The sequence below is a fragment of the Ictalurus punctatus genome, chromosome 10, assembly GCF_001660625.3.
Source record: "Ictalurus punctatus breed USDA103 chromosome 10, Coco_2.0, whole genome shotgun sequence".
Lineage (NCBI taxonomy): Eukaryota > Metazoa > Chordata > Actinopteri > Siluriformes > Ictaluridae > Ictalurus > Ictalurus punctatus.
The window spans coordinates 11,278,342-11,305,518 of record NC_030425.2 but is presented as its reverse complement, the minus strand read 5'-3'; the positions used below and the strand labels follow the sequence as shown (position 1 = coordinate 11,305,518).

The 27,177-nt window shown below is 38.9% G+C and overlaps 2 protein-coding genes across 6 annotated transcripts; one reads left to right on the top strand and one right to left on the bottom strand.

Moving 5' to 3' along the window:
• Positions 1 to 166: 166 nt before the first annotated feature.
• Positions 167 to 3,789, bottom strand: LOC128633719 (nuclear cap-binding protein subunit 2). Its single transcript, XM_053683339.1, has 4 exons — positions 3,209 to 3,789; positions 1,738 to 1,919; positions 880 to 1,018; positions 167 to 462 (listed from the first exon to the last, which is right to left on the bottom strand). Exons 1-4 carry the CDS (start codon positions 3,281 to 3,283, stop codon positions 364 to 366), a joined length of 495 nt encoding a protein of 164 aa, XP_053539314.1. The 5' UTR covers positions 3,284 to 3,789; the 3' UTR covers positions 167 to 363.
• A 726-nt stretch (positions 3,790 to 4,515) lies between these two features.
• LOC108261814 (phosphorylase b kinase regulatory subunit alpha, liver isoform) lies at positions 4,516 to 25,923 on the top strand. Of its 5 annotated transcripts, none has more exons than XM_053683331.1 (32): positions 4,516 to 4,975; positions 7,739 to 7,897; positions 8,359 to 8,406; positions 8,487 to 8,655; positions 10,344 to 10,426; positions 10,501 to 10,581; positions 11,734 to 11,832; positions 11,995 to 12,141; positions 13,351 to 13,404; positions 13,643 to 13,765; positions 14,664 to 14,759; positions 15,011 to 15,118; positions 15,280 to 15,358; positions 15,508 to 15,642; positions 15,916 to 16,025; positions 16,527 to 16,671; positions 16,795 to 16,873; positions 16,975 to 17,096; positions 18,461 to 18,628; positions 18,933 to 19,042; positions 19,441 to 19,574; positions 19,704 to 19,860; positions 19,968 to 20,047; positions 20,167 to 20,245; positions 20,804 to 20,933; positions 21,343 to 21,444; positions 21,558 to 21,676; positions 21,788 to 21,811; positions 22,620 to 22,673; positions 23,367 to 23,594; positions 23,748 to 23,948; positions 24,952 to 25,923. In XM_053683331.1, exons 1-32 carry the CDS (start codon positions 4,898 to 4,900, stop codon positions 25,123 to 25,125), a joined length of 3,675 nt encoding a protein of 1,224 aa, XP_053539306.1. In that variant the 5' UTR covers positions 4,516 to 4,897; the 3' UTR covers positions 25,126 to 25,923. The 5 variants fall into 5 exon arrangements, with proteins under 5 accessions (XP_053539306.1, XP_053539305.1, XP_053539303.1 ...); XM_053683330.1 differs by having other exon boundaries at positions 18,458 to 18,628; XM_053683328.1 differs by having other exon boundaries at positions 16,975 to 17,138.
• The last annotated feature ends 1,254 nt before the right edge of the window (positions 25,924 to 27,177 follow it).

The window sequence follows — 27,177 nt, the reverse complement described above, 5'->3', positions numbered from 1 at the left end:
AGCAAGCACTGTATCCTGGTCAGGGTCCTGGTGGACCAGGTGCTCATACTGGCAGTACTTGGAATTTAGGAAATTTGCCAAACATCATTAATGTCCCCCAAGTTAATAATCAGAAGGTTTAACAACACAACAAGCCCAATTATAGAAATATCCACAGACAATAAAGGAAAGGTAAAAGACCTTATTGTTTATTACAAAAATGAAAAGGAAGCCCAATACTACCACATCAGTCAGTTTCACCAAATCCTATGGATGGTCATTTCTTCTGTGCAACCTCTGAATAGGTCATAGTTTATATGTACATTAATATTTAGAAAAAAAAAATATTCCTCCACTACATTTTCAAAATGTCCCTGTTAACGACTAAAATTTTTGATGTCCGTCTGGGCCCCTTTGTAGCTGAGCTAATTTGCCGTATCCGCCTCGTGCAGGGTCATAATCCTGTCTGTATTCATCTCGCACCTGAAGAAACAAAACACAAACACCAAGCTGAAAGCACTGTGAAAAACTAAAGACTTACAAGTGACAGTCTTAAATTTGTAGCATACAAGTCAAAGAAAGGAAAGGTAAAATCTACACTCACTGTCCACTTTATTAGGAATGAGTATACCTGCTCTTTCATGCAATTTTTCCAATCAGCCAATTGTGTGGCAGCAGCACAATGCAGAAAGTCGTGCAGATACAGGTCAAAAGTCTGAGGATACAACAGGATCACTGGAGAAATGGTCTTATCTTTTTTTTTCTTCCAATCTTCAGCTGTCCAGTTTTGATAAGCCTGTGCCCACTTCATGATTAGCTAACTTAAAACTGCATGAACAAGCAGGTTTACAAGTCTTCTTAATAACGCAGTCGGCGAGTGTGCATTTATTGTATCCTTACCTGACCACCCGATTTGCCCCGACCGTACTGCCGCCCCTCTTTAAAACCCGCGTCCCAGTCTGTTCTGATGATTCTATCGTCCAGTCTGGTTCCGTTAATAAATCTCATCGCATGCTCAGCATCGGCTCGTGTATAGTACCTTACGGGCCTGTTAAGGATCATCATTGTATATTATATACCCAGATGTAAATTGTAATGAAATGCATTTTGGCCAGCCCAGGTGTGAAACATGCAACATACACAACACATGAAGTACTATAAACTAAGTAGTACCAAGTAGACAAATACAAGGGGTTATACAGTTGAAATGTGACTAAACCGTGACTTGCGTCATATGTCATGCCATATGTTTAATATTCCTGGAACGATAATACTCCATTAAATCTTAAACACTGATCTAAATATAGCCCATAATTCATAAGCAGTCTGGTTTAATGGTTTCAATACAAGTAAATGGTAGATACCAGCTAAAACACCTCTGATGTGAGTAAAACCAAGCACAGAATAACTGCTAATGTCATTAACGCTTTCAAGGAATGGCCTCTCTTCTCGCCTTCTTTGGACATTAACTTGGACTTAATTAGTGCGAATCAAAACACTTCCCCTTTATGAAGCCCGAGCTTGGTTGTGAGATTAGATGTAGTGGATAAAAACTATATTCTATCAATAGCTTGACAATAAAATCAGTAGAGTTAAGCAATGCATTACATCATGAGGTGTCATAGATGATATAATATGATGTAGCCTTGCTGGTCCATCAATACCAGCTCAGATGAAAGAGCAGTTCTTTTCAAAACAGTTTCGTTAATCTAGTAAAACCATTTGCTAGAACAGCCCCGTTTGGTGCAGAAAGGATACTCCACGAAACAAAACCCACACGCAGTCTTCTTGACCTTGTCGAGGCCGATGACTATTCTTTTCACGTCGCCGCTTTTGGAGAAAAGCTCATACACCTGCTCTTCTGTTGTGTAGAAAGAAAGGTTCCCAACATAAAGCGTATTGCTTTGCTTCAACAGTTTTTCTTGCTCATGCCGATTGCCCTGGAAGGAAGAGATGGCAAAAGTTTGGCATCTTTATTATTTAGGGGTAAACAATTAAAGTATCAGTGCGTAACTTCAACAATGAACGCACAGTTTTATGAATTGCAAATAATCAGGTCCACAAATCTCAAAGCAATATCTGAGGAGCATGTGAACAGATGATGAACAGAGAGAGCTGAGGAATGGGGCTGAAACAATGTTCTACTAATTACAACTACAAACTAGCAGTTTGTTGAAATAAAACTGAGGTGTAAAGTACAAACGGAGTGTGTGAATAAGATCCAGAAATATTACAAACTTTGTTACAAGTCATCTAGTTAGGGCAGTGTTGCCAACTTGTTGCTCTAGATTTAACAACTTTAAAGAGCCTAGCGACTTTTTGTACGGAAATAGTTTGTGGTGCCATGACTAAGGATTTTTTCTATAAGAAACTTAGAAGCTAATATTTTCCTGATTAAAACTTCCTTCTTCATGGAAGATTTTGATATATAAAAGATCATGACGTTTGAACGAAGTAAGACATTGTGACATTTTATGCATTCATGAGCTCTTTCCCTTGAAGAGTTTGCAACACCGAGTTAGTTATAGGCGATAACAATTGGTATCGTAACCTGACCAAGACCGGAAATATCGCGATAGCGTTCGGTATCGCCCCCCCGACCAAGACCCGGAATATCGCGATAGCATTCGGTATCGCCGCCCGACCAAGACCCGGAATATCGCGATAGCATTCGGTATCGCCGCCCGACCAAGACCCGGAATATCGCGATAACATTCGGTATCGCCGCCCGACCAAGACCCGGAATATCGCGATAGCATTCGGTATCGCCGCCCGACCAAGACCCGGAATATCGCGATAGCATTCGGTATAGCCGCCCGACCAAGAACCGGAATATCGCCATACTACGCGGTATCACTGCCTGATCAAAATCAGTTTTCTTAATGTATTGTTACTGAAATTAAACGGTAATTAGCATAAATATATGCAGTACCAAGCCACTGAAGAATCGTACGACACAGTTTTGAATTGGAGACCAAACCCCCAGAAAACGAAGGTAGTTAGCAAACGGTTTCTGTACTTTTAACCTAACCCTTTAGAACTTATTTTAGTTTCTCAGCGAGCCTAATCATCTCATTGAGTGGAAACACCATAAAAATATTTGATACTGCACCATATAATCACTCGGCTACCTTTATTTCCAACAAACACTGCATATAACGTTAGCTACTACACAACAAGCTGCAGCTCTCCCCTTGATATAGAGATAAAACGCTTCTCTACTTCTTACCTTGAAATGCTGGTCTCTGTACTGACTTATATCAACGTATGAGTCGCTAAAAAGGGCGTTTAATTTATAAGACATGCTGAACGAGAGTCAAATGACACAAAACAATAGCTAACAGAACTCATGAGGTCAAGGGAAATGGCCGTTTCCCCCCCGACTTCTTCTTCTGAGATTTTATTGGCGGTTGACAAACAGTGTAATGGTGCATTACCGCCACCGCCTGGTATGAAGTGTGGGTCAAAATGACATATAGTACTCCCTCCCTTTTTCTATATTCTCTCCCACAGATGAGATCTTTTAAAATACTGAAAAATAAACCTAACAACATTCATTTCCTGAGTTATTTTGTAGAATCTCTCTTAGTCTTTCTCCTTTTCTCATTAAAAATGGCATTTTTAATGTTTTGCTAGATTTTGTATTAGACTCCTTCTTTCAGTCTCGTATTTCTGACAGTATAGCAGGACATGCTCCACTGTTTCTTCTTGCCCACAAAATTCACACCTTCCCGTATTATCTTTACCCCTTTTATAAAGTATACTGTTTAACCTTGTGTGCCCTTATCATAGCCTGGATATTACATTACATTACATTACATCTTCTCTCCTGTTTTTCCCTGCACTTCACATCTGTCCCACTTTCCTTTCAATTTTGTAAAACCAGCCGCCTTTTCTTCTCTTTTCTTATCCCATTGTTTTTTTTTTATACGTTTCCGTCAACCTTTCCTTCTTCTTCTTTTGATTTGGTGGCGGTTGGCAAGCAAACGTTTAGTGCATTTCTGCCTCCTACTGAGATGGAGTGTGGAGCATCAATGCGGAGTAAATAAAAAGCAAGAAAAATCAATCAATCAATAATAAGACAAAATTATTTTAATTAGGTTTGTTGACTTTAAAAAGTCGAGTAATCTCTTGGAAACTTGGAGGGAATTTCTTAATAAACTCTGAAGTGACAAACTATTTCTACCCAATGACTTGATTTGATTTTTTAACCTTTCATTATTATATCTAATGCACTGAAATAAAACATGCTCCACTGTCTATGGGTAACTTCAACCTCTTCTTAATAATCCTCTTGATTTCATTGCGGTTTCCCCTCCCGCCCCACTTTAATTTTTAACCGGAAGTGAAGGTATCGGGCACATCCACAAATACACAAAAAGCTGTTAATTTCAAACATATTTTAGATTTGTTCATAATTAAATTTGTCCTAGTGTTAAAAATCAGACGTATAGAGTTAAAACGCGTTTTCAGATTGATAAATGATAAAACAACAACAATTTTAAAAAAAAACCCCGACACTTCCGGGTTTTTCCTTCATACTTCACTGTAAGAGTCCCTGTCAAAACTGTCATTTGGCCTAGAAACATCTTCACCGGCGGTGTCAATAACTGCAAAAAGCCGATATGTTGAGGACTGGGTATTAATCGGATTGGTGCACATCCGTCAGTTTTGTTCTGAGAGCCTGGCAAAAAGAGATGACAGTGTCCTCTTTAAGGAGGTGATGCTTGTTTTGCTCGCCTTCATTCCTGGCATGCCTGACCGTTTGCAGCTAGAGGATCATCATCAATGAAGTAGCAGGTCAAGTAAAACAGATCTGCTCCGACGTCCTCTCCAGAGAGACAGAAAGTCGTATTTTAACCAGAAGTTTACTAGGGTTTATTGCTCGGATGATCGGAGCAGGCGGAAAGAAGTCGAGATGCGGAGTCGGAGTAATTCAGGAGTGCGACTGGATGCGTTCGCGAGACTTGTCCATGAGACCATCCTGTGCTATCAGGCAAGTTTACTTTAATCCTGTTTATACCTGTTTATAATCCTGTTTATACCGGGCCTAGTCTAACTCTTATGAACTCCCGTTTAAATAGAACGGTTTAAGCAACTAGTGGAGCTGGAATGATTTCTGTAACTGCATGAAAACGTACAGATTTAACAGAACATTATTATTATTATTATTATTATTATTATTATTATTATTATTATTATTATATGCTGATAATGAGCCAAAAATAAACAGTGCCCGGACAAAGGTCACCTTCTGGTGAGTAACTGAGGAGCAGAGTTACGTTAACTAAGCCACAGAAATTCCACTAGAGAGCAGAGCGGTTTGTGTTTCAGAGTAATATTCAGTCCAAAAAACATAGGGGGGGCAAATAGTTTTTAAGAAATAAACACAGACAGGGCATCATTTGGGTCCTCCCGGTGTATTTTATTGCTTTTCAAATAGAATGTGCATAAATTGAAAAACCCTCATTCCCTCTCCCTCAGTATTTTCTTTTTGCTGGGGAGAGGCGGAGCTTAGTCTGCCTTTTATCTAGCTGCCAGTGCAGACCAGTGTTGCCAACTTAACGACTTTTCAGATCCCTTTAGCGACTTTTTGGACAAACCTTAGAAACTTTCCAAATATCACCAGTACTGTCCTGCAAGCACGAGGTCTTGCTTTCCCGCTGCACTCACACCTCTCTCTGCATCTGCTCTGTTCACTGAGAGGCTGAGAGCCGGAGATTTAACACTGCCATGGATAACGAGATGCTCCCTTCGTCCTAATTTACATCATTCATATGTGAATGTTTTTAGAACTCAAGACGAATGTAATACAACACGTTTTACATTTAAAATAGTCCACGTTATTACAGCCTAGTTCTCTTGTTCAAAGTAGTTCTAGTCTACATTTTTAATAATTCATGTATCTATCTATCTATCTATCTATCTATCTATCTATCTAGATAAATTTGATATAGAATAGATAATTATTATACCCACATGATAGGGGAGGCTTGGGGGGGGCTTTAATTACTATAGGTAGAGAACCTTTGATCTAATACCTTCAGTTAAAAGCTCTATTTAAAAACAAATAAACTTGGAAGCAAACCATCTGCTATGTTTCTTCCTTGAACCTCAGAGGAAATCTTCATGCTGAAACCAATTTAAATTGCAATGTTTGTGATGTGTTTGTCATCTGTAGTGAATTTGTTGGTTGGTGTTTTGATGAGAAGTTAGCAGTTGTGTTGCACTCATGTTACAGGGTGAAGAAAAAAAAACATTCAGCAATTTCAAACATAAGGAATAACAGTCAGGTTTCGCTGTGTGAGTGCTCCTAAAAACAAAACAGTAAGAGTTTCTATTCTCGGTCACCGTTTCCCAACAGTGCTCAATGTCTCGTAATGAGAAATGCGATGTAGACAGCACACAGCAAACACTGGAGTCAAGTTTCCAGAATGCAATGCTGCTATATGCTGGAGAGACTTGGCCGGGCTTGCTTTGGAAATTGATCTGCTTGAGCAGAGCGAGTGTGCAGTACAGATGAGAATGTGAGAGAGCTGGATAGACTAAAGGACTAAAGCGCTGCTGCATCGCTCTCCTTAGGTAGAGATGAAGCAAGGGCTAAATCCCACAGACACCATCAGCAGGTAGTCAGACAGGATTGTAGGTATGTAGGAAAATGTTAAGCAAAGTAAAAATAGACTAACATTTCAATGAAAGGTTTTAAGCTAAAAAAAAATAAAAACGTCAACTCGTTAGAAGATAGAAGATCAGATGCTAATTATAAAGATTCGTATACAGATTGTTCAGGGTGGACTTTGTCTTTAAGGCTGGACAAACGGAGGGGTACACTTACTCTGAGGACTCCATTTAAAAAGAAATGATTCAAACACATTCAATTTGTGCCGATTTGTGTTATAAAATATTTTTTTGTGCTGGTTTGATAATAAGTTTTACCCACAGATCAGTGCAAATGTTAAGATGGGTTAACGTCACATACCATAAACAACTACAGAACAGCACAGCTTTATCAACATTTCTACCTTTTCTGCATAATTAGTGCATCCTTCATGCCAGCTTTATTTCAAAGTTATCTTGTGAAACATCTTCAAAAGTATCCGTGATATATGGTTGCACAGTATATAATTTGTTATTGACATACTGACCTTTGTGATACAGAATCATAGAGGGCTACGAAATGCAAACGAGCCCTAATAGTGTTTTATAGCGGGCTTTGCGCATCCTGTTTCAGTTAAGTGTTATTGTCGGTGATTTGATGAAGCCGTGAATTCACAGGGAAAACTTTTTTGAGCAAAATAATGCAAGTCAGTTATTAACCATGCCATATCTGTTCACACCTGGGGTTTCCATCCATCCGTTTTCTGTGCCGCGTGTCCTACACAGGGTCGCGGGGAACCTGGAGCCTATCCCAGGGAAGGTGGGGGACACCCTGGATGGGGTGCCAACCAATCACGCACCCATTCACACACCCATTCACACACTATGGACAATTTGGGCATGCCATTCATCCTACAATGCATGTCTTTGGACTGGGGGAGGAAACCGGAGTACCTGGAGGAAACCCCCAAAGCACTAGGAGAACATGCAAACTTCCTTCAAACAGGGTGGAGGCGGGACTTAGGGTTAACCACTTAGCCACTGTCCCCCCACATGGGGTTTCCGTTCATTCCTATTAAAAAATCTGGCTAATTTTAGAAGTTCTGTTTACTACTGGCTGCATCTTGGTGAGTCAGGAGTAACATGTGTATGTGTTGTGTAGAATCCAGTGACAGGTTTGCTCCCGGCCAGTGCACAGCAGAAAGATGCCTGGGTCAGGGACAACGTTTACAGCATTCTGGCAGTGTGGGGTCTGGGAATGGCCTATCGCAAGAATGCAGACCGTGATGAGGATAAGGCCAAGGCCTATGAGCTTGAACAGGTGACTGAATCATATTGTAATATTATATATTGTAACACATATCATGAATTGTAGAAATGTCTTCTAATATTGTGATATGATATTGATATTGATAATGATATTTATAATAATATTGATATGATATTGTTTGTCATATAATTTTCACTGCATGGTCCAGGACTATGTAATATAATTTAGTAGTGCAAACTTTTGTTAACCTTATTTTTAGGTAATACATCTGTCTAGTTTATTGATTTAAGTCTTTTATTTACATTTTTTCTGTGCTCCTTAGACTGTGCACTTAGACTGTGCTCCTTTTCTTCAAAAGGCAACTCACAAGCCATATGTTTTGCATAGAGGGGGTTAGGCTTGTTGGGGGAAAAGTGGAATCCTTGTCAGTGTTTTTATTTCAATGGCACTTTACCTCGCAGGGCTGTAAAGATAACAAACTGCTCCTTTAACCATGTTTGTTTATTCCACAGACTGTGGTCAAGCTGATGCAAGGACTGCTGCAGTGTATGATGAGGCAGGTAAGGTTGAGAAGACCCATTACGTCTGTGGTGATTACTTTCTTACATGAGAACATAACATAGTCATGTGGGCATGGCAGATGGAAAAGGTGGAGAAGTTTAAACACACACAGAGCACCAAGGACTGCCTGCATGCCAAGTACGACACATCCACTTGTGCGTTGGTGGTTGGAGATGACCAGTGGGGGCACTTGCAGGTAGATGCCACGTCATTGTATCTGCTGATGCTGGCACAGATGACGGCTTCCGGTGAGCACAAAGCTACATTCTACAAGCTTTTTATAGCCAGATGAAAAATGTGTTCATTTTATTAATTTAATATAGATATGTAGTTAAAGTTGAGTGCAAAAGTTTGTATACTAATAGCACAAAATGTAGAAGAGAACGACATTGAATTTATACTTAAGAATGCAAATATTTGCCCTCAACTGTAGAATGAATGTAGACCCATGAATAGAGAATATTCACATTTAAAGCAACGAGAAAGTACAAGGAAGGGATTGTCTACAGTGCTAATTTACAACAGTTGTGGTACTTTAATACTAAGCTTGGTATCATAATAAGCTTGATAACCAGCTGTATAATCTGAGAAAGGTAGGATTCAAGTGCAGAGTTTATTTTAAATGTTCAACATTTTAAAGGCAGACAAAAGGGTCAAAACCAAATGGCCTGTCAGAATAACAGGGATTGGCAAAGGGTGTAAATAATCCAGAAGTATCAGAAATAAACCAACAAAAAAGACAGATTATAGAGGCTCAGAAATGCAATCAGAAAGAAGGCAAGACTTCGCAATGAGCTAATAAAAAAAATTGGGAAGTATGATGATGCGTATCAAGTAAGTAAGTAAGATTTATTTATATAGCACATTTAAACGCAGCAAAGCTGAAAAGAGTAAGAAAAAGTTTAATAGAAAATCAGAATAAAACCGACAATAAAACAATACTAAAAGTAGATTAAAACGCCTGGGAGAAAAGATACGTGTTCAGCCTCTTTTTTAGACATGATAGTAGAAGGTGCAAGGCGGCTGTCCAATGGCAATTGATTCCAAAAGCGATGGGTAGCGACTTAAAAAGTGAAAAAGTTTAGATGACCTGAAAGTGGACTAGTATTCTGATAATGGGGAGTCCGAATAGCATAAGGTCCTTATGTGCTCTGAATCTATTGCAGTTATTTCTCAAATGGGTGGAAATTAGTGTGCGTGTCTTTTTTTTTTTTCTTTTTCTTTTTTTGGGTCACAGTGCTGCCAGCTTTTGCTGCTTTTAACAGTCTGAAAGCCTCTGAAAAAAGATTCTGCATAATTATAACAGGTGTTAGAATTCTCCTGCAGGTAGGCTCAGTGCTTTCTCACCGTCTTGCAAACAGAAGTAGCTTGCACAACAGTTGAAAACAGTTAGCATAGGATGCTGCACAACTGCACGTATTTCCTGGTTGTTGTTTTTCCAGACAGAGAAGAAGTGAAGTATGTGCATGTAATGAAGTCGCAAAGTTGTTTGCGTGCATCTTGAGGAAACCTGCACGTTACAATTGCACCAGTTGTCCTTTATACTGTATAATTAGAGGCTTGGGCTAAACCAGTAAATGTTAATAAAATGTGTTATAATTAGAAGATTAATAGATAATTTGTTTCTTGTCATATATCGTATTAATCCTAATACTAAAATTAATCCAAGCTTTTTGATGATTTCGAGTAAATTTTCTAACTAGAAATAAATTTTCCATTTTTAATTGCATATAATTTGTTGTCATTTGACCTTGGCTGTAAGGTCCAGTTCCTGACTTTTAAAATTTAAAACTGTCTAGGGAAACATTTAAATAAATTGTAGACTTACAAGGTCATCACTGGTCTTTAAACAAAGTTTTAATCGAGTCCTCATTGTTTCTGTTGTTTCTTGTCTCCTATTAGTACACATTAATAAAGGATTTTATCTCTGTTCCAGGTCTGTGTATCATATCGAACCTGGATGAGGTGGCTTTTATACAGAACTTGGTGTTCTACATTGAGGCTGCTTATAAAGTTGCTGTAAGTGGGACTCTTAAACACATTCTACTTTTCAGTCACTCGGGTGGATAACAGCATTGTTTGTGTGTCGGTAGGATTATGGCATGTGGGAGAGAGGAGACAAGACAAACCAGGGGATTGCTGAATTAAATGGAAGCTCTGTGGGTATGGCAAAGGTAGGAAGGGTGAAGCGAGGTCTGCTAAGGTGCATTTGATAATCCTCACAATACTGAGCAGTTCATCAATGTGAAACATTAATGCAACTAGAAATCACACAATTAGTTGAAATAATGAACACGAACCTAAATTAACCTGGATGTTGGGTCACTTTACACTTGGGTCACTTTACACCTTACATCCTGCCTTGTGCCCGATGCTCCCTGGGATAGGCTCCAGGTTTCCCCCGTGACCGTGAAGGAAGGATAAGTGGTAAAGAAGATGGATGGATGGATGGATGGAGATATATATATATATATATATATATATATATATATATATATATATATATAATATATATATATATATATATATATATAAATGCACAGTAGGCAGAAAATAGAATATGAATTTTATTCACAAATTAATATTCCAATGAAAATGCAAACACCAATACTTGCAGGATTCATAATTTAACCCCAGTAAAAACAAGTGGAAATGTTGTATACGAACCACTTCCATATTACAGAGGAAGCCCCTTTTTTGGGCATTAATTCTTCTTCCGCGTCTAGGGTTGGAACTCCGCCTTCCACCATGCTTATTCTTGTTCTCCACGTGAGATGCCCATGTTACGGCACGTAAACACATCATCAACTATATCAGTGTCAATATCGCAGGATGACAGATTCTTATCATGGGGTGAAATTGTACCAGTATATCATGGACGATATTATATGACCTGGTGCAGTCGTTTCCCAGCACCCCGTCATTAATTAGTTTCCTATATCAGCACACTCTATCTTGTTTTATTTGTTACATGATGTATGCGGATGTGTCAAATAGCATGATACACCATATACAGTATATCCCAATATTTAGCTTCTGCCAGAGAGCCATACTGTATATAGAGCTGCATTAAAAAAAAAAACAAGTAGAACTCGATGCCAATGCCACCCCCTAGTGGTGGAGGAATAAAAACTATTGGTGTCATTGGTATCAACAATGGTCAATATTTTACAAAAATAATAATAAAAATGTTATATTTTACAAAAATGTAATTCTAACAGAAAAAAGGGGAATGATATGTATTCGTATACCTAAAATTTCATTGGGATTTAATTTATCACAATATCAGACATCAGTTTTGTTTTATATGTTTAATGTGTTTTTAGGCTGCTCTAGAGGCCATTGATGAACTTGACCTGTTTGGAGCTCATGGAGGCCCCAAATCTGTGATCCATGTTCTACCAGATGAAGTGGAGCATTGCCAGGTAATACACTGAACTTTTGGAATGAACTTTCTGTCATTTGGTGCATCGGGGGTAGCAGATACAGTATAGATCATGCTCAATAAATAAACTCTCACGTGGAAGAGATGCTTTTGTTTTAACTTAGCACTATTATATCATTCATAAATGATCATATGATTGCAGTCAATCCTGTGCTCCATGCTGCCACGAGCTTCTACATCTAAGGAGATCGATGCTGGTCTGCTCTCAGTTATCTCCTTCCCTGCTTTTGCAGTTGAGGACGCTGACCTGGTCAACATCACCAAGGGTGAGATCATCTCCAAGCTGCAGGTACACAGCCTTTCTGTTCTCTGTTTTATCTCCATACAATACAACAGATGTACTATAATAAATCAAAATAAAATAAGTAACATCAGGATAAACACAGGAAAGAAAAAAAATTGAATTAAAAGAATTACATACAGGGACGCAGTGGTTAGCCCGTTCGCCTCACACCTCCAGGGTCCGGGGTTCAATTCCCGCCGGGACCGTGTGTGTGGAGTTTGTGTGTTCTCCCCGTGCTGGTTTCCTCCGGGTACTCCGGTTTCCTCCCCCAGTCCAAAGACATGCATGGTAGGCTGATTGGCATGTCCAAAGTGTCCGTAGTGTATGAATGGGTGTGTGATTGTGCCCTGCGATGGACTGGCACCCTGTCCAGGGTGTACCCCGCCTTTGCCCGATGCTTCCTGGGATAGGCTCCAGGTTCCCCGCGACCTTGAAGAAGGAGTAAGCGGTAGAAGATGGATGGATGGATGGAATTACATACAATATTTTTTAAATGTTCTTTGTGTATTGATGATCTGAATGTGTGGTTACTGTGGTGTTTTATGTAGCACCATGGTCCTGGAGGAACCTTGTTTCGCGTCATTGTGTACTGTACCAGTTGTATATGGTTGAAATGATAATAAAAGCCATTTGGCTTGACTTGAATTTCAAGGGAAATGAAGAGGGTTTCTATCTTTTATTCACTCAAAAGCCTACGAAAGCGAGTTCCACACCTAAGTGTAGCTGGGATCTTCTCTGTGTGGTTGAGCAATGTTGACTTTCGTGATTGGCCATAATACGTACAGGCTGCAGCCAATGGGAACGCTTCTCTATCAGTGCACATCCTCACAGGACTGATCAGACAATAAAAAGCCATTTGACTTGACTTGACTTTAAAATTTGTGTAGATGAGACCTCACAAAATCTCAAACTTGTAAATATCTTGTAAAATAAATTTGGTGAGGTTATGAGGTTTTACATTGGAGTTCCACAAATAAGACAAAGATATCATGTCAGCTATATACAGATCCCTAATGTATATTATTCTGCATGCGATGATTTAAAGATTGATTGAATGACATTTTGTTATGTAAAATGTCATGTATGAATTTTCATATTTGGATTCTGGCAAGCTGAAGATGTAACCTGTCCTTAGTGTTAAACAAGCTGAGTGTAAATAATAAGTAAATGTCCTTGAATCTAACACATTTTAAACTGTGATTCAACAAAATGTAGGGACGTTACGGGTGCTGTCGGTTTATTAGAGATGGCTACAAGACCCCAAAAGAGGTAAGCATAAGAATTTAGATCTCTTAACCATTATAAGATCGTGGTAAGGTCGAGAGTCAGAGACATGCCAACCAGTAGCATATTAACATAGCATATAGAAGCATACTGTATATACTGTACATGTAAATATCATCTTTTCCACGGATTATTCAGGAAAGTGTCTCTCTTGGTTTTGTGTCTGTGTTAAAATCGAATGTTGGTCATATGTTGATGCCATGTTTTCACACTGCGTTAACAGGATCCTTCTCGGCTTCATTATGACCCAGCAGAACTGAAGCTGTTTGAGAATATTGAATGTGAATGGCCAGTCTTTTGGACTTACCTCATACTGGATGGTGTCTTCAGTGGAGATCATGTACAGGTATACACATCATCCTTTGACCACATTTAGGTGCTTTTCACTTGGGTGGCATTCGTACATGGAGATATTGTGAGCCAAAATGCATTTTCACATGTGTTCGATTTGTATCTATTTGTGTCTGCTTTGACTTATACATGTGTCTATCAGCCAAAAAAGTTTGAAACATGGCCTTTAATGTGGAATTGTGGTGTTTTCTTCCATTTACAGGTAAACAATGATTGATGTGCAACCTGTAGATTAGTTCTGGTGCAACCAGTTGTCATCAGAAGTCACATAACGCAGTTGAATAGAGTAAATCTGTTTTGCAATTAAAGTGTCACATGATCTTAGTATAAATAATCCTGTTAGAGAACATATCTTAACAAACAGCATCATGAAGATCATAGAGCTATCAGAACAAGTCTGGGACAAAGTTCTGGAAAAGGATCAATCAGGGCGTGGTTATAAATAAAATATCCCTCAAAGCACTATTCTCAAACAATGGAAAGAATATTCACAACAGAGACTATGCCTAGGCACGAGTTAATGTTATAGCAGTGGTTTTCAACCAAGGAGCGCGGAGGGTTCGGAAGGGGGCGCAAATTGTTTTTAAGAAAAAAACACGGACAGGGCATCATTTGGGTACTCGGTGTATTTTATTGCTTTTCAAATAGAATGTGCATAAATGAAAAACCCTGCGTTCCCTCTTCCTCTGTATTTTCTTTTTGCTGGGGAGAGGCGGAGCTTAGTCTGCCTTTTAACTAGCTGTCAGTGCAGACCAGTGTTGCCAAGATAGTGACTTTTCAGACCCCTTTAGCTTTAGGTACAAAGGTTGAGAAGCTCTGTGTTAGAGTGATGATTGTCTGTGTCCACAAGGTGGCAGCATGAGATCATTATTAACATTATTGTAACTGATCAGGTGCAGGAATACAGGGAGGCCCTGGAGGGCGTCTTGATCCGAGCTAAACATGGCATCCGGCTGATGCCTGAGCTTTACGCTGTACCTGCTGACAAGGTGAGAGTGTGTGACTCAAATTCAGTTCAGATCATTTTCTAAATGGCTTTTGTGTATGTAAGCGCAAGCATAGGATTTTCTTTTCTCTCTCTATGTACGCCTTTATGTGTGCATGCTGTGTAATTGAGACAGCGTGGTATATCCTACAAATTGGAGAACCCATTTCTGAAACATAGTAGATTGAACAGTATGGTTTATTTAAAAAAAACATTTATTATTATTGTAAAAGGTGTGTGTTTATTTTGTTTTAGGTTGAAGATGAGTACAGGAACCCTCACAGTGTGGACCGTGTAGCCACAGGCCAGCTGCCTCACTTATGGGGACAGTCTCTGTACATTCTGAGCAGCCTGCTCGTAGAGGTACAGCAGCTCATGTGACTCATATATATTGCCTTGCAACAGTGTATATACTGTATATATTGCCTTACAACTGTCCTCTCCTGTATCCTATGTAGATTTTTTTTAAATGCGACATTCTGCGTTTAAAAAAAAAAAGCATATTTCTTTATTTCTCCAACCAGGGATTTCTTGCTCCTGGAGAGATAGATCCTCTAAACAGAAGGTTTTCCACTGGCTTCAAACCAGATGTTGTTGTCCAAAGTAAACAAAACACTGGTGGTTAATCATACAACATGTTTGATGATTTGATAAGTGGGATAAACTTAAAAACCTAAATTCCAAATCCAAATGCACACATTTGCAGTTATGTTCAAACAGACAGGTTCTCCAGACCGGTGTTTTCTTTTCAGTCAGTGTAGTAGCAGAGAGTGAGAAGATCCAGGCACTGCTGAGGGATAGTGGGGTTGAGGTGCAGACTGTGTCTGAAGTCCAGCCCATCCGAATCATGTCAGCTCGTATTCTGAGCCACATCTATGTCAAGCTGGGTAAAGATTCAGCACACTTATTTGTCCGTGTTTTATCATCAATGCCATTAATATGTACTGTCTCCAGAAATGCTGCAAATATACACACAAATTCCTGTTAAGTATTTCTTTATACACCCCAACGCGTGTGTGGGAAACGACCCTCACTTTTCAAGACCTGTTTTTTGCATACAAAGCATTTACAGCATGTACATATATGAGATTCCAGGACTGCAAATGTACATTATGCACAACACACCTAACTCTTCACTCAAGCAAAGTTTATGTGCACAGGAAACTGTAGGAAGCTGAATTTGACCGGGCGGCCGTATCGACACATTGGTGTACTAGGGACTTCTAAGATCTATGAGATCAGGAATCGTACCTACACTTTTACCCCGCAGGTAACGATCAATATCTAATGCTTTCAAGCTACAGATTTTTCATGAGATATGGTTATATTTTATTACCATCCACTCTCAGGCTGCTCAATGATGGATAAATTCATTTTATTATTGAAATCACCATTATTTATTAACTCATTAATTATTTGGCCAATTTAGTAACTAAATCATTTTTATATCAATTTAAAACAACAAGATGTAGTCTTTTTTGTCATATTGTATATGTTTTCACTCCTTCAGATGTAGAACCTTGTTCTTTAATGCATGACAATGGAAAAATGAAACAAATATTTAATGTTGGCTCACACTATCATGGACCAATTAATTAAATCACATAATTTAATTATTTGACTACCAACTACCATAAATTGTGCAGCCGTACATCAGACAGCATGTCTCACTTAGACTGCTTATAGCTGAAAGTGGAACAAGAAAAAAACAAAAAAACAAAACAGTAAATACTGATTTTGAAAAAATCTGTTCTCTTCTCTTTCTCTTTAGTTCATTGATCAACATCATTTCTACCTGGCTCTGGATAATCAGATGATAGTGGAGATGTTGAGGACCGAGTTGGCCTACCTCTCTTCCTGTTGGCGGATGACCGGGAGACCCACTCTCACTTTCCCGATTACACAAAGCATGCTGGGTAATAGTGAAATAAGATTACAGTCAAGACACATGCACGTACAGTACATGCAGATTTTAAAACGTGACCCTCAAGTCCACCTGAAATGAAAATGTAAGATTGTTGTTTTTCCTGTTCTTATAGTGGAGGACGGTGAAAGCATAGATCCTTGCATCCTGTCCACTTTGAGAAAGCTTCAGGATGGCTATTTTGCAGGAGTGAGGTCAGTACATAGTGCTATAGTGCACATGCATTCTCATTTCCATTGTATATTTGCATATTCCACAATATTACAGTGCTTCACATTGTCTCTCTGGCCTGTAGAGTTCAGATGGCAAACCTCTCCACATTCCTCACTACCTCATTCCACACCAAGCTCAGCTTCATGGACGCTGACTCAGAGGAGAACCTTGAAGATGAAGATGAAGAGGATGACTACAGCGAAGGTGAAGACGATGAAGATAAAGTTCATCGTTTTTCCAGCAGTGGTATTTCACTTCCCTTTTCATTTCTGATGTCTGGTGCAGAAACTGCTTGCGAAAATAAAGTGGGAGGAAATGGAGCTTTGATGTATATATAGTAGTATATGTCATCGTATTACTTTTTAAAAATTATTTTTGTCTGCATTCCATTACATTCAATTACTCCCCTTTTCCAGCTAAAGACTTCTTTGGTTGCAAGAAATAAGGAGAGATGAGCAATGGCCTCCCCCCATGTCCATAATATTGTCTATCACTATCTGTATCTGTATCAGTTCAGTGTGCCAAATATTCATATACATCAATCAGCCATAACATTAAAACAACCTGCCAACTAGTGTGCTGTGGTATCTGGCACCAAGTCCTATAAGTAGCGAGGTGGGGCCTCCATGGATCGGACGTGTTTGACTAGCACATCCCACTGATGCTTGATCGGACTGAGATCTGGGGAATTTGGAAGCCAAGTCAACACCTTGAACGCTTTGTCATGTTCCTTAAACAATTTTTGCAGTGTGTCAGGGTGCATTATCCTGCTGAAAGAGGCCACTGCCATTAGGGAATACCACTGCCATGAAGGGGTGTACTTGGTCTGCATCAATGTTTAGGTAGGTGGTACGTGTCAAAGTAACATTCATATGAATGCCAGGACCCAAGGTTTCTCAGCAGAACATTGCCCAGAGCATCACACTGCCTCTTCCGGCTTGCCTTCTTCCCATAGTGCATCCTGGTGCCACCCCTTTCATCTCATCTGTTTCCAACACATCAACTTTTGAGAACATTGTAACGAGATAATTAATGTTATTCACTTCACCTCTCAGAGGTTTTAATGTTATGGCTGATCGGTGTATGTGTCTGTATTCAGATTTAAACCCAAAGTGGGTGTGGCCTAAACCAGAAGGTACATATGAAGGTACAAGCAGTGTCCACACGATCTGTGAATTCTGGCTCTTACAGTACCTCATATGACTCGAGAGTGTTCCTCATGTTACTCTGGACTTCTTTTATCCTGCTTACACAGTTATTAGTTTTGTTTGCACCTGACCGCGATATATTTTTAACCCTTTACTGCGTGCTGTTGCCATATGGCAACAATTCATTTATCTCCAATTTTTTGATAGTTATCTCATTTATGTGGAAAAAAAATCCTCAACTCAAAATAACATATGAAGATCTTACCACTAGCAAGTGTTATTATGGACTAGCAGGTTTTATGGATTACTCTTGCTTATAAATATGACAAAGTGTCTGTTAACACCAGTGATGCTTTTCCCTAACCCACTCTCCAGAGAAAGGGTTGGAGACGTTTTATTATTGCATTTCCTTTTAAGGAGATTCCAAAGATGAGCTCGACCAGTATTTCGCCCACCTTCTGCAGAGCACAGCCCCAAAGTCGTATCTCCCTCCCATCCAGAAGGGGCAGGACCATGTTTTCAGTGCTGAGCACACCACCAGGGACATCCTAACTCTCATGGCTCAGGTTCAGGGCCGCAACATGCCTAGTAAGCCATAAATGTTGTCTACCAAAACCATTATCCCTCCATTGTTTCTCCACTGATATCGCTTTTAGCATATTAAAATTTCTTTTAAATATGAGATTTATATTCTCTTGCCTGCTGTATAGTTGGATTTTCATATCCTGTAATTGAGAAGTGTTCTCAGTGGGATTCTGCATTAATTAAAAAGCAGAGTGAATATAACAAGACAGAACATGCTGTAAACTCTTCTGTGAAGGGTTTATTTCAAATAAAGCTCTCTCCCTAATGCCTCCCATTGTTTCAGACACCATTTTTTTGTGCTTTACAGAGGTGTCTATGTATTTACCTGTGGTCCCCATCATGAGCAAACACCGGAAGTCTCTGAACCTGCTGGAACTCCCACATCCTCAACACCACACTCCTCAACAACACCAGAAGGCAAGTCAAAAATACTTGAAATCAGAATTCCGAGGTCAACAATCTACAAATGTCCAGTGTGAGCTAGTTTTAAATGCAGAGGTGGGGGTCAGGTAATTATTAATGGGGTCTCGCTGGGATTTTAGTCTTGTGTGAATCCATCCTTTTCAGAAAGATTACTCCATATTACACCTTCTATAAAATGACCATCAGAGGTAAACCCCACTAATATACCATATATTCTATCTGAACTGGCATATTGGTAAAGATTCCATGATCAGAACAGCTTGGAAAATGTATCCCCCTCCGAATAGTACTTTAGGCTTAAACAAAAATTCAGTATCACAGAGAGTTGTGTAAAACATTTCTGGAAGTTTGTTTCACTAATGAAATTTGGATATGTGAAAATGTTTGCCTAGGCTCCTGCTCCAGACCTTCACCTGCCCCATGATGCTCAAGGCAACACAGACTTTGCTGCGCTCGTAAATCACCTGAAGGAATGTCCCACATTACAGGACCAGGCTGATATTCTTTATATCCTCTATGCTATGAAGTAGGCATTCAGACATGTTTCTATAATTAGACTTGACTATATTATGATTAGCATCCTAATCAGTATTGCTCTGTGCTAATTAAATGAATCGCTCTGATTTTCTGATGGCCTGTATATGGGGGTGCTCAGAGGTGCGGACTGGATGGTGAATATATCGGGACAGAAGGGAGCCACAGTGCGTGCTCTGCTTGAGGAGCTTTATGTCAAAGCTGGAGTGTGTAAAGAGTGGGGACTTATTCGGTACATCTCGGGCATCTTGAAGAAGACGGTAGAGGTCTTGGCTGAGGTATGAAATTTAGTTGGGCCCAAATCTTATATGTTAACTGAGTCTCCGCAATTACACAACAACTGCCTAGCCTATGTTTCATCAACTAGCCTATGTTTCATCCTCAGGCTTGTACTGATCTGATCTCGCATCAAAAGCAGCTGACAGTGGGACTTCCTCCAGAGCCAAGGGAGAAAGTCATCACTGTGTGAGTGTGTGCTTCTTCATGCGATCTTGCCATTGAAAAATCATTACAGATACTTAGCCTTAAGGTTTTTCTTTTCTTATTCTACCATTTAATTAAGCTATTTTTATCCTTTCTTTTAGTCCTCTCCCACCTGAAGAACTGAATAATTTGATCTATGAGGCCAGCGGTCAGGATATAAGCATTGCTGTACTTACCCAGGTAAAGCTAAGACCTGAAGCATATAAATGTATATAATTAGCTACTCACTATAAATGTAATGATAAGCCCAGACATGTTCGGTGTTTGACAAACGTTTTGGGTGAGATTGACTTTTTTGGCTGGTGACCTAGTGAACCAGTATCAGGATATATTTATCTAAATTGGAATTCTCTCAAACTTTTTCTTTAATATGTCATGAAATGTAATATATTTGCATGCACTATACCAGAAATTAAATCTCTGCTTTAGATTTCTTACTCTCCGTTTAAAACCCATTTGCTCTGTAAAATAGAAAATCGATAATGGACATAAAAAAGAAATTATGGCCCTTTACATTCTTGCTCTTGTTTCTTTACCCCATTATAGGAGACCATAAAAATCGAAAAATTAATCTTTAGAGTATGATTCTTGTTCAGTACTCTGTACTGAAGATCATAAAAATAGATTGAGCAATTTTATAGCTTTTGAACCCTTTTTGTTCTTGTAGTCCATAAAGAAGACAATCAAAATAGAGAAGAGTCTTTAGCTGGTAAATCATCGTTCCTGTACTTTATACAGGAAATCATGGTGTACCTAGCCATGTATGTGCGCTCCCAGCCGAATCTGTTCGGAGACATGCTGCGTCTGAGGATAGGCCTTATCATGCAGGTGATGGCCACTGAGCTTGCTCGTAGTCTCCAGTGTTCAGGTAATGGTTCTGATCAGCAATAAAGACTGAAAGGTCATGAGTTCAAATCCAGGGCTGTTACTGTAGGAATCACAGTTGGGCCCTTAAAGGCCATTTGTTTGTTTGATTACATCTTTCTTTGATTGAATGTTTGTTTGAATTTTTGTTTGATTGAATTTTTTATTAATCGAATGTTTATGTGATTGAATGTTTGAGTGTTTGAAAATTTATTAGTAGGATTGAATCATTCTTTGTTTAACAGATTGACTGTTTGCTTGTTTAATTGAATGTTTGAGTGAATTTGTTTGGTTGGTTGAATTGTTTTTTTTTGTTTAGGTAAATGTTTGTTTGTTTGTTTGCCTGTTGCTTTGCATTTATTTTTAAACATGAAACACTCTGAATAAGTCATCACACTAATACTTCCTGCTAGGCGAGGAGGCATCTGAAGGGTTGATGAACCTGAGTCCATCAGACATGAAAAATCTGCTTCATCACATCTTGAGTGGGAAAGAGTTTGGAGTGGAGAGGAGCGGTGAGTCTGATTACTGCCGATCTATATAAAGAATGTTAGTGGTTCTTCGTATTAAGGCGAAGTGGAAAGTGAATATGATGTCTTATTATTATTCTCTGTTTATTCTGTGTAAGTGCGTCCCACTGTGTCCATGGCCACCAGTCCAGCCATATCCATCCATGAGCTCGGACACACAGGAGCCACTAAAACAGAACGCACAGGTATCAGGAAGCTGAAGAGTGAAATCAAACAGGTGAGGGGGAGACAACCTGTTTTCAGGCTAATTATATACACACAATGGTAAATATGTAAAGGATGTTATGCTTCTTCAATTTGAAATGACATTGACAATATTTGTTTGCAGCTGGATGACTCCAGACCAATCAGCGTGGGTTGAGTTTGTAAAAGTGTTTCATTCTGGGCATGGGCATTCAGACTACAGAGTTTGCCATCCACCAACCCCATCCTTAATTACATTCATATGCTTCATTGCCACCATCTAAGACTGGAGTTTGAAAACCAGTATAGACCAGTGGTTCTCAATGTGGGGTCCAGGGTCTCTGATATTTTTTCAGTTGGGATAACAGGAAATCACAACCGACCATTAGCAGAGTTTTATATTTATTATTGAGTTTTTACAGATATTATGTAGCTTGTTTGGTCATTTGAATGACATTTTAAAACCTCAATAACACAAAAACAATTAAGCCTATAAATAATGTCAGATTATGCCTAATGTGTTCTGTTGGTGGAAATTCAGGATTAAAAACCTTGATTTCTCTGATACAAAGCAATAATATTGTAAACATTTTAAATAACGAGTATTTAAATAATTCATACAAGGATCATTTTCACTGATGCGGTTTATGGAATATATTTTACAGATGGTTTGAGAACCCCTGGTATAGACCATGCTGAGTATTATTTATTTAACATGATCCACCTTTACTACCTATCTCAGTTCATAAACATAATTTGTTTGGTCCCACCTCGGTCACCTGCTTCCTTTTCCTGAATGTTTGAATTGTATCTCATCTAATCCAAATGTCTGTTTTTTTAACCACTTTGTCTTACAGTTTTGTGCAAAATAATGTTGAGTCCATTGCAGATAGATGTTGGATGTTGAAGGGGCTTTCATGTTACAACATTCAGGGATTCATCATTCCATCGGCAATCATTCTGCTTTTGTCTCATAGATCTTTACTGGCGGTTATTCCACAGGCAGTAATGTCACATCCCCCCGTTCCACGGTAATCATTTCTGTCATGCCTCATGCTTATTATCGTACATTAGTGACATGGAAAGCAAACTGCTACAGTTTGTTACTGCTTATGATATGCATGAGCTTTGTCTGACACAGAGTAGTGTTTGTTGTTTATGCTGTGGGTTGACGAATGGAAACACCAGGCAACAAGTAGGGTTTTGCGATAGATCAATATAATATCAATATCCTGATGATGATATGATTGCGTGATACACTTTTCTGAGATATTGTTGGTATGACGATGTATTTAAAAAATACAATAAATTAATAATTACAAATGAAAATTTTCTTTGAGGGCATCAATGAAAATTATTGTCAAACTCACACAATTTTACTACTGTTTTGCAGACAGTTTGTTAACAGATAAATTATATATCGTGATACGCATCGTGTATCGTAGAAATGTCCTCAAGTATTGTGATCTGATATTTTTGTCATATTGCCCAGCCCTAGCAACAGTTATGTCAATAAAGTCCCTTCTGTAAGGTCCCCAACTCTTGAATGATCAAAAATCAATTTTACTTGTGAGAAGAGTGTTCGCGTTGCTTTCAAACGGGCATTTATTCGCTTCATAATATGGCCCATTTTCATCTGGTGTCACCATTACTTTGACCTTCCTATTGAATTGTTTTTCCCAGATAAACACTAATTTGTGTGTTTCCACATTTATCTGATGCAGAGGTGTAGTAGTCCTTCGACCCCCAGTGGCGTCATGTCACCCACAGGTACGGGAGACTCACACCTGCAGTGGGAAGAGCGTCAGGGACAGTGGCTGAGGAGACGCCGCCTGGATGGCGCTATTAATCGAGTGCCCATGGGCTTCTACCAGAAAGTGTGGAAGATCCTGCAGAAATGCCACGGCCTCTCAATCGCAGGATACGTTCTGCCATCCTCTACCACCCGTGAGGTACAGGAAACAGCTGCACACACTTCATGATCCACTGAGTTTTTAATGTGTGTTATATTTCATCCATATTGTTTATGTTGTTAATAACTGACATGAAGATAAGTTTGCTAGATGAGGCTTAAGTTTATAAGCCCATGTGTACATGTGTTGTAGATGACAGAGGGCGAGATCAAGTTTGCTGTTCATGTGGAGTCTGTGCTGAACCACGTTCCTCAGCCCGAGTACCGGCAGCTGCTGGTGGAGGCCATCATGGTGCTCACCCTAGTGGCCGATATGGAGATCACAAGCATCGGTGGAATCATTCACATCGACCGGATTGTTCAAATGGCAAATGAACTGTTCTTGCAGGACCAGGTACAGTGCAGAAGTATTACACTTACAGACTTTTTAAAGATATGCAAGTTCAAAGTTTTCATACCTTTTCAGGGGTTTGCCTGAAACCAACAAGAAAAATGTAAAGATTTATTAAAAAAATTTAAAGATTTATTTATCACGAATTGATAAAAGGTGTTTGATAAGAAGTTAGTATTGAAAGTATCAAAATAACATTTCTCAATGTGATTATAAACGTATTTTTATTCTATTTCCTTTTATAGACCTTTTCAGGGCTCAGTTTTTCTCTCCTCACATATTCTTTTTCTATTCATTTTTGTCTATAGTTAATTTTCACTGTTGGTAATGATATCCCTAAACTTTAATATCTTTTCTTACTTGTTTTAAATGTGTTTATTTATTATTATTTTTTATATAACTTGAGCCTTGGCAAAGTAAGCATGTCATAAAATATGCTAGAGCATGTCAACAAGATGGAAATTTTTATGTTTTTTGAGTCACGATAATAGCAAACTTAGTTCCTGTTTTATTTGTCATTTGTTAAACTATTCCAACTCAAATTTTCCAACTTGTAGTATTTTCCAATTGTAGTGGGTTTTTTTTTTAAATTAAGATTGTAAGAGTTGTCGGAAGTGTAGTGATGGTGATGTTGAAGTCATGTGACCGTGGGGTAGTCATTTATAGCTTAACTTTAGCTTTTTACTTCTGGCGATTGTATTTAGGCGTCAAAATTCATAAAATTTGTGTTCATTTCTGAAGATTATCTTGATGAACAAAATGTGTAAGAATCATAAACTTTTGTTGGTCATAGAGCTTATTTTCTGCAATAATCAAAAAAAAAAAAAACCAATGGAAAAATCCTATTAAATTTTTGTCAAGGGAGCCAGGGTGACTCTAACTTCCGGATCAAGATCACAAGAAAACAAGGAAGTAAAAAACAATAATGGCTGCCTAGGGCTGCCGTAGTACATACATACCCATTTCATCTTCGGCTTATAAGTCAACCAGTGCATTCCTTTTGCAGAAATCTAGCGGGGCCAATGAGTTTTTCCTGGAGAAAGATCCTGCCACAGGAATCTGCAACTACTTCTATGACAGTGCCCCCAGCGGCAGCTACGGCTCTATGACCTATCTGTCCAAAGCCGTGGTCACATACGTTCACGACTTCCTCCCCAGTGGCAGCTGTCTGATGCAGTGAAATAAATCGGCTCCAGGAACCTCTCTATCGACCTGGGATCAGTCAATTTAATAACAGTCCTGCTTTTCTCAGCTGTGGTGTCAGATCAGCAGGAGAGCGTTGGCCTGAGTGGCGGATATTCCTAAAGAGGCAGAAGTAGATCACTCTAGACCACTGTGGAGCACTGTGTTATTAATTAGCATGTACCATTATATAATATGTATTTATTATTATTATTTAATTTGTTAGCTTAAGTAAATTAATTACTTTTAATTTAAATATTTAATAATTTATCATTTTATTCAAGAATTCCACAATTTTATGAAACATAAATGGTGACCAGTAACCCATAATATTATCATGAAAACACAATACCTTACGATACATGTATATTTTCTGTTGTATTGCTCCCTCTTTATGGTTATTAATGAATGTACCTAATGTTTTGCTTTAGGAATTATTGCTCATGGATACACTGTGTTAATGTAACACTGAATAATGCTATAACAATACTTATATTACATACTGATATCTGTTGATGTATTACACTGATGACAATAGTACAGTATAATTGACCTGTTATATATGTACTGTATTTGGGGCATGTTTACATTAATATCTTACACTGAGATGAATGTAAAACCAAAAGGGGAAACTGTTGATTTTTCATCTTTACTGTACATTTGTTTCTTTGCTCTCACTGGCAGAGTTCACAGCTTCATTTCTCATGTATGTTGAGTCAAGATTTAGTGGCTGTATTTAATAGTGCACCATTTCACTTAAACACACTGAGTGTATAAATTCGATCTGTTTTATGAAGATCCTGCATGTCATTGTATTTATTTTCAGCCAAACAAAAGTTAATTACAGATCTACACTTATTGAGCACTTTATTAGTAATACCTGTATAACTACTCATTCATGTAGGTATTTAATCAGCCAATCAGGTGGCAGCAGTGCAAGACATATAATCATGCATATATGGGATAGCAGCTCCAGATAATGTTCACATTATGTTTAGAAATGTGATCTCAGTGATTTTTACTGTGGCATGATTGTTGGTGCCATATGGGCTGGTTTGAGTATTTCTATAACTGATCTGGGATTTTCATGCCTCTAGAACAGGGGTGTCCAATCCTTTCATTCCAACCAAGCAGGAGCCACACCTGATTCCACCTGTTAATCAGTTGAGCTTGGCTTTCAGTAGACTCAGGTGTGGCTTCTGCTCGTTTGGAATGAAAACCTGCACCCACACAGGTCCTTTGCGATAAGATTGTACACCCCTGGTCTAGAGTTTACTCAGAATGGTACAATAAAGAAAAAAACATCCAGTGAGTGGCAGTTCTGTGGATGGAAACACCTTGTTGATGAGAGAGATCAACGGAGAATGGCCAGACTGGTTCGAGCTGACAGAAAGGCTACAGTAACTCAGATAATCACTCTGTACGATTGTGGTGATCAGAAAAGTATCTCAGCATGCACAACAAGTCGAACCTTAAGATGGTTGGGCTACAACAGCAGAAGACCACGCCGGGTTCTGCTTCTGTCAGACAAAGAACAGAAAGCTGAGACTGCAGTGGTTACAGGCTCGCCAAAACTGGACAGTTGAAGTTTGGAAAAACGTAATCTGGTCTGAGAAATCTCCATTTCTGCTGAAGTACACAAATGGTTGGGTCAGTATTTGCCACCAACAACATGAATCTATGATCTATGGACCCAACCTGCCTTGTGTCAACAGTCCAGGCTGGTGGAGGTGGTGTAATGGTGTGGGGAATGATTTCTTGGCACACTTTGGGTCTGTTAATACCAATCAATCATTGCTTGAATGCACAGTCTATTTGAGTATTGTTGTTGACCATGTGAATCCCTTCATGGCCACAATTGACCATCTTCTAATGACTACTTCCAGCATGGTAATGCACCATGTCATAATGCAAAAGTCACATCAAACTGGTTTCATGAACATGACAATGAGTTCAGTGTTCTTCCCAGACACCGGATCTGAATCCAAGAGAACACCTTTGGGATTTTTGAGAATTTCGCTAGCAAAGAAGAAAACAAGTTAGCTAATCT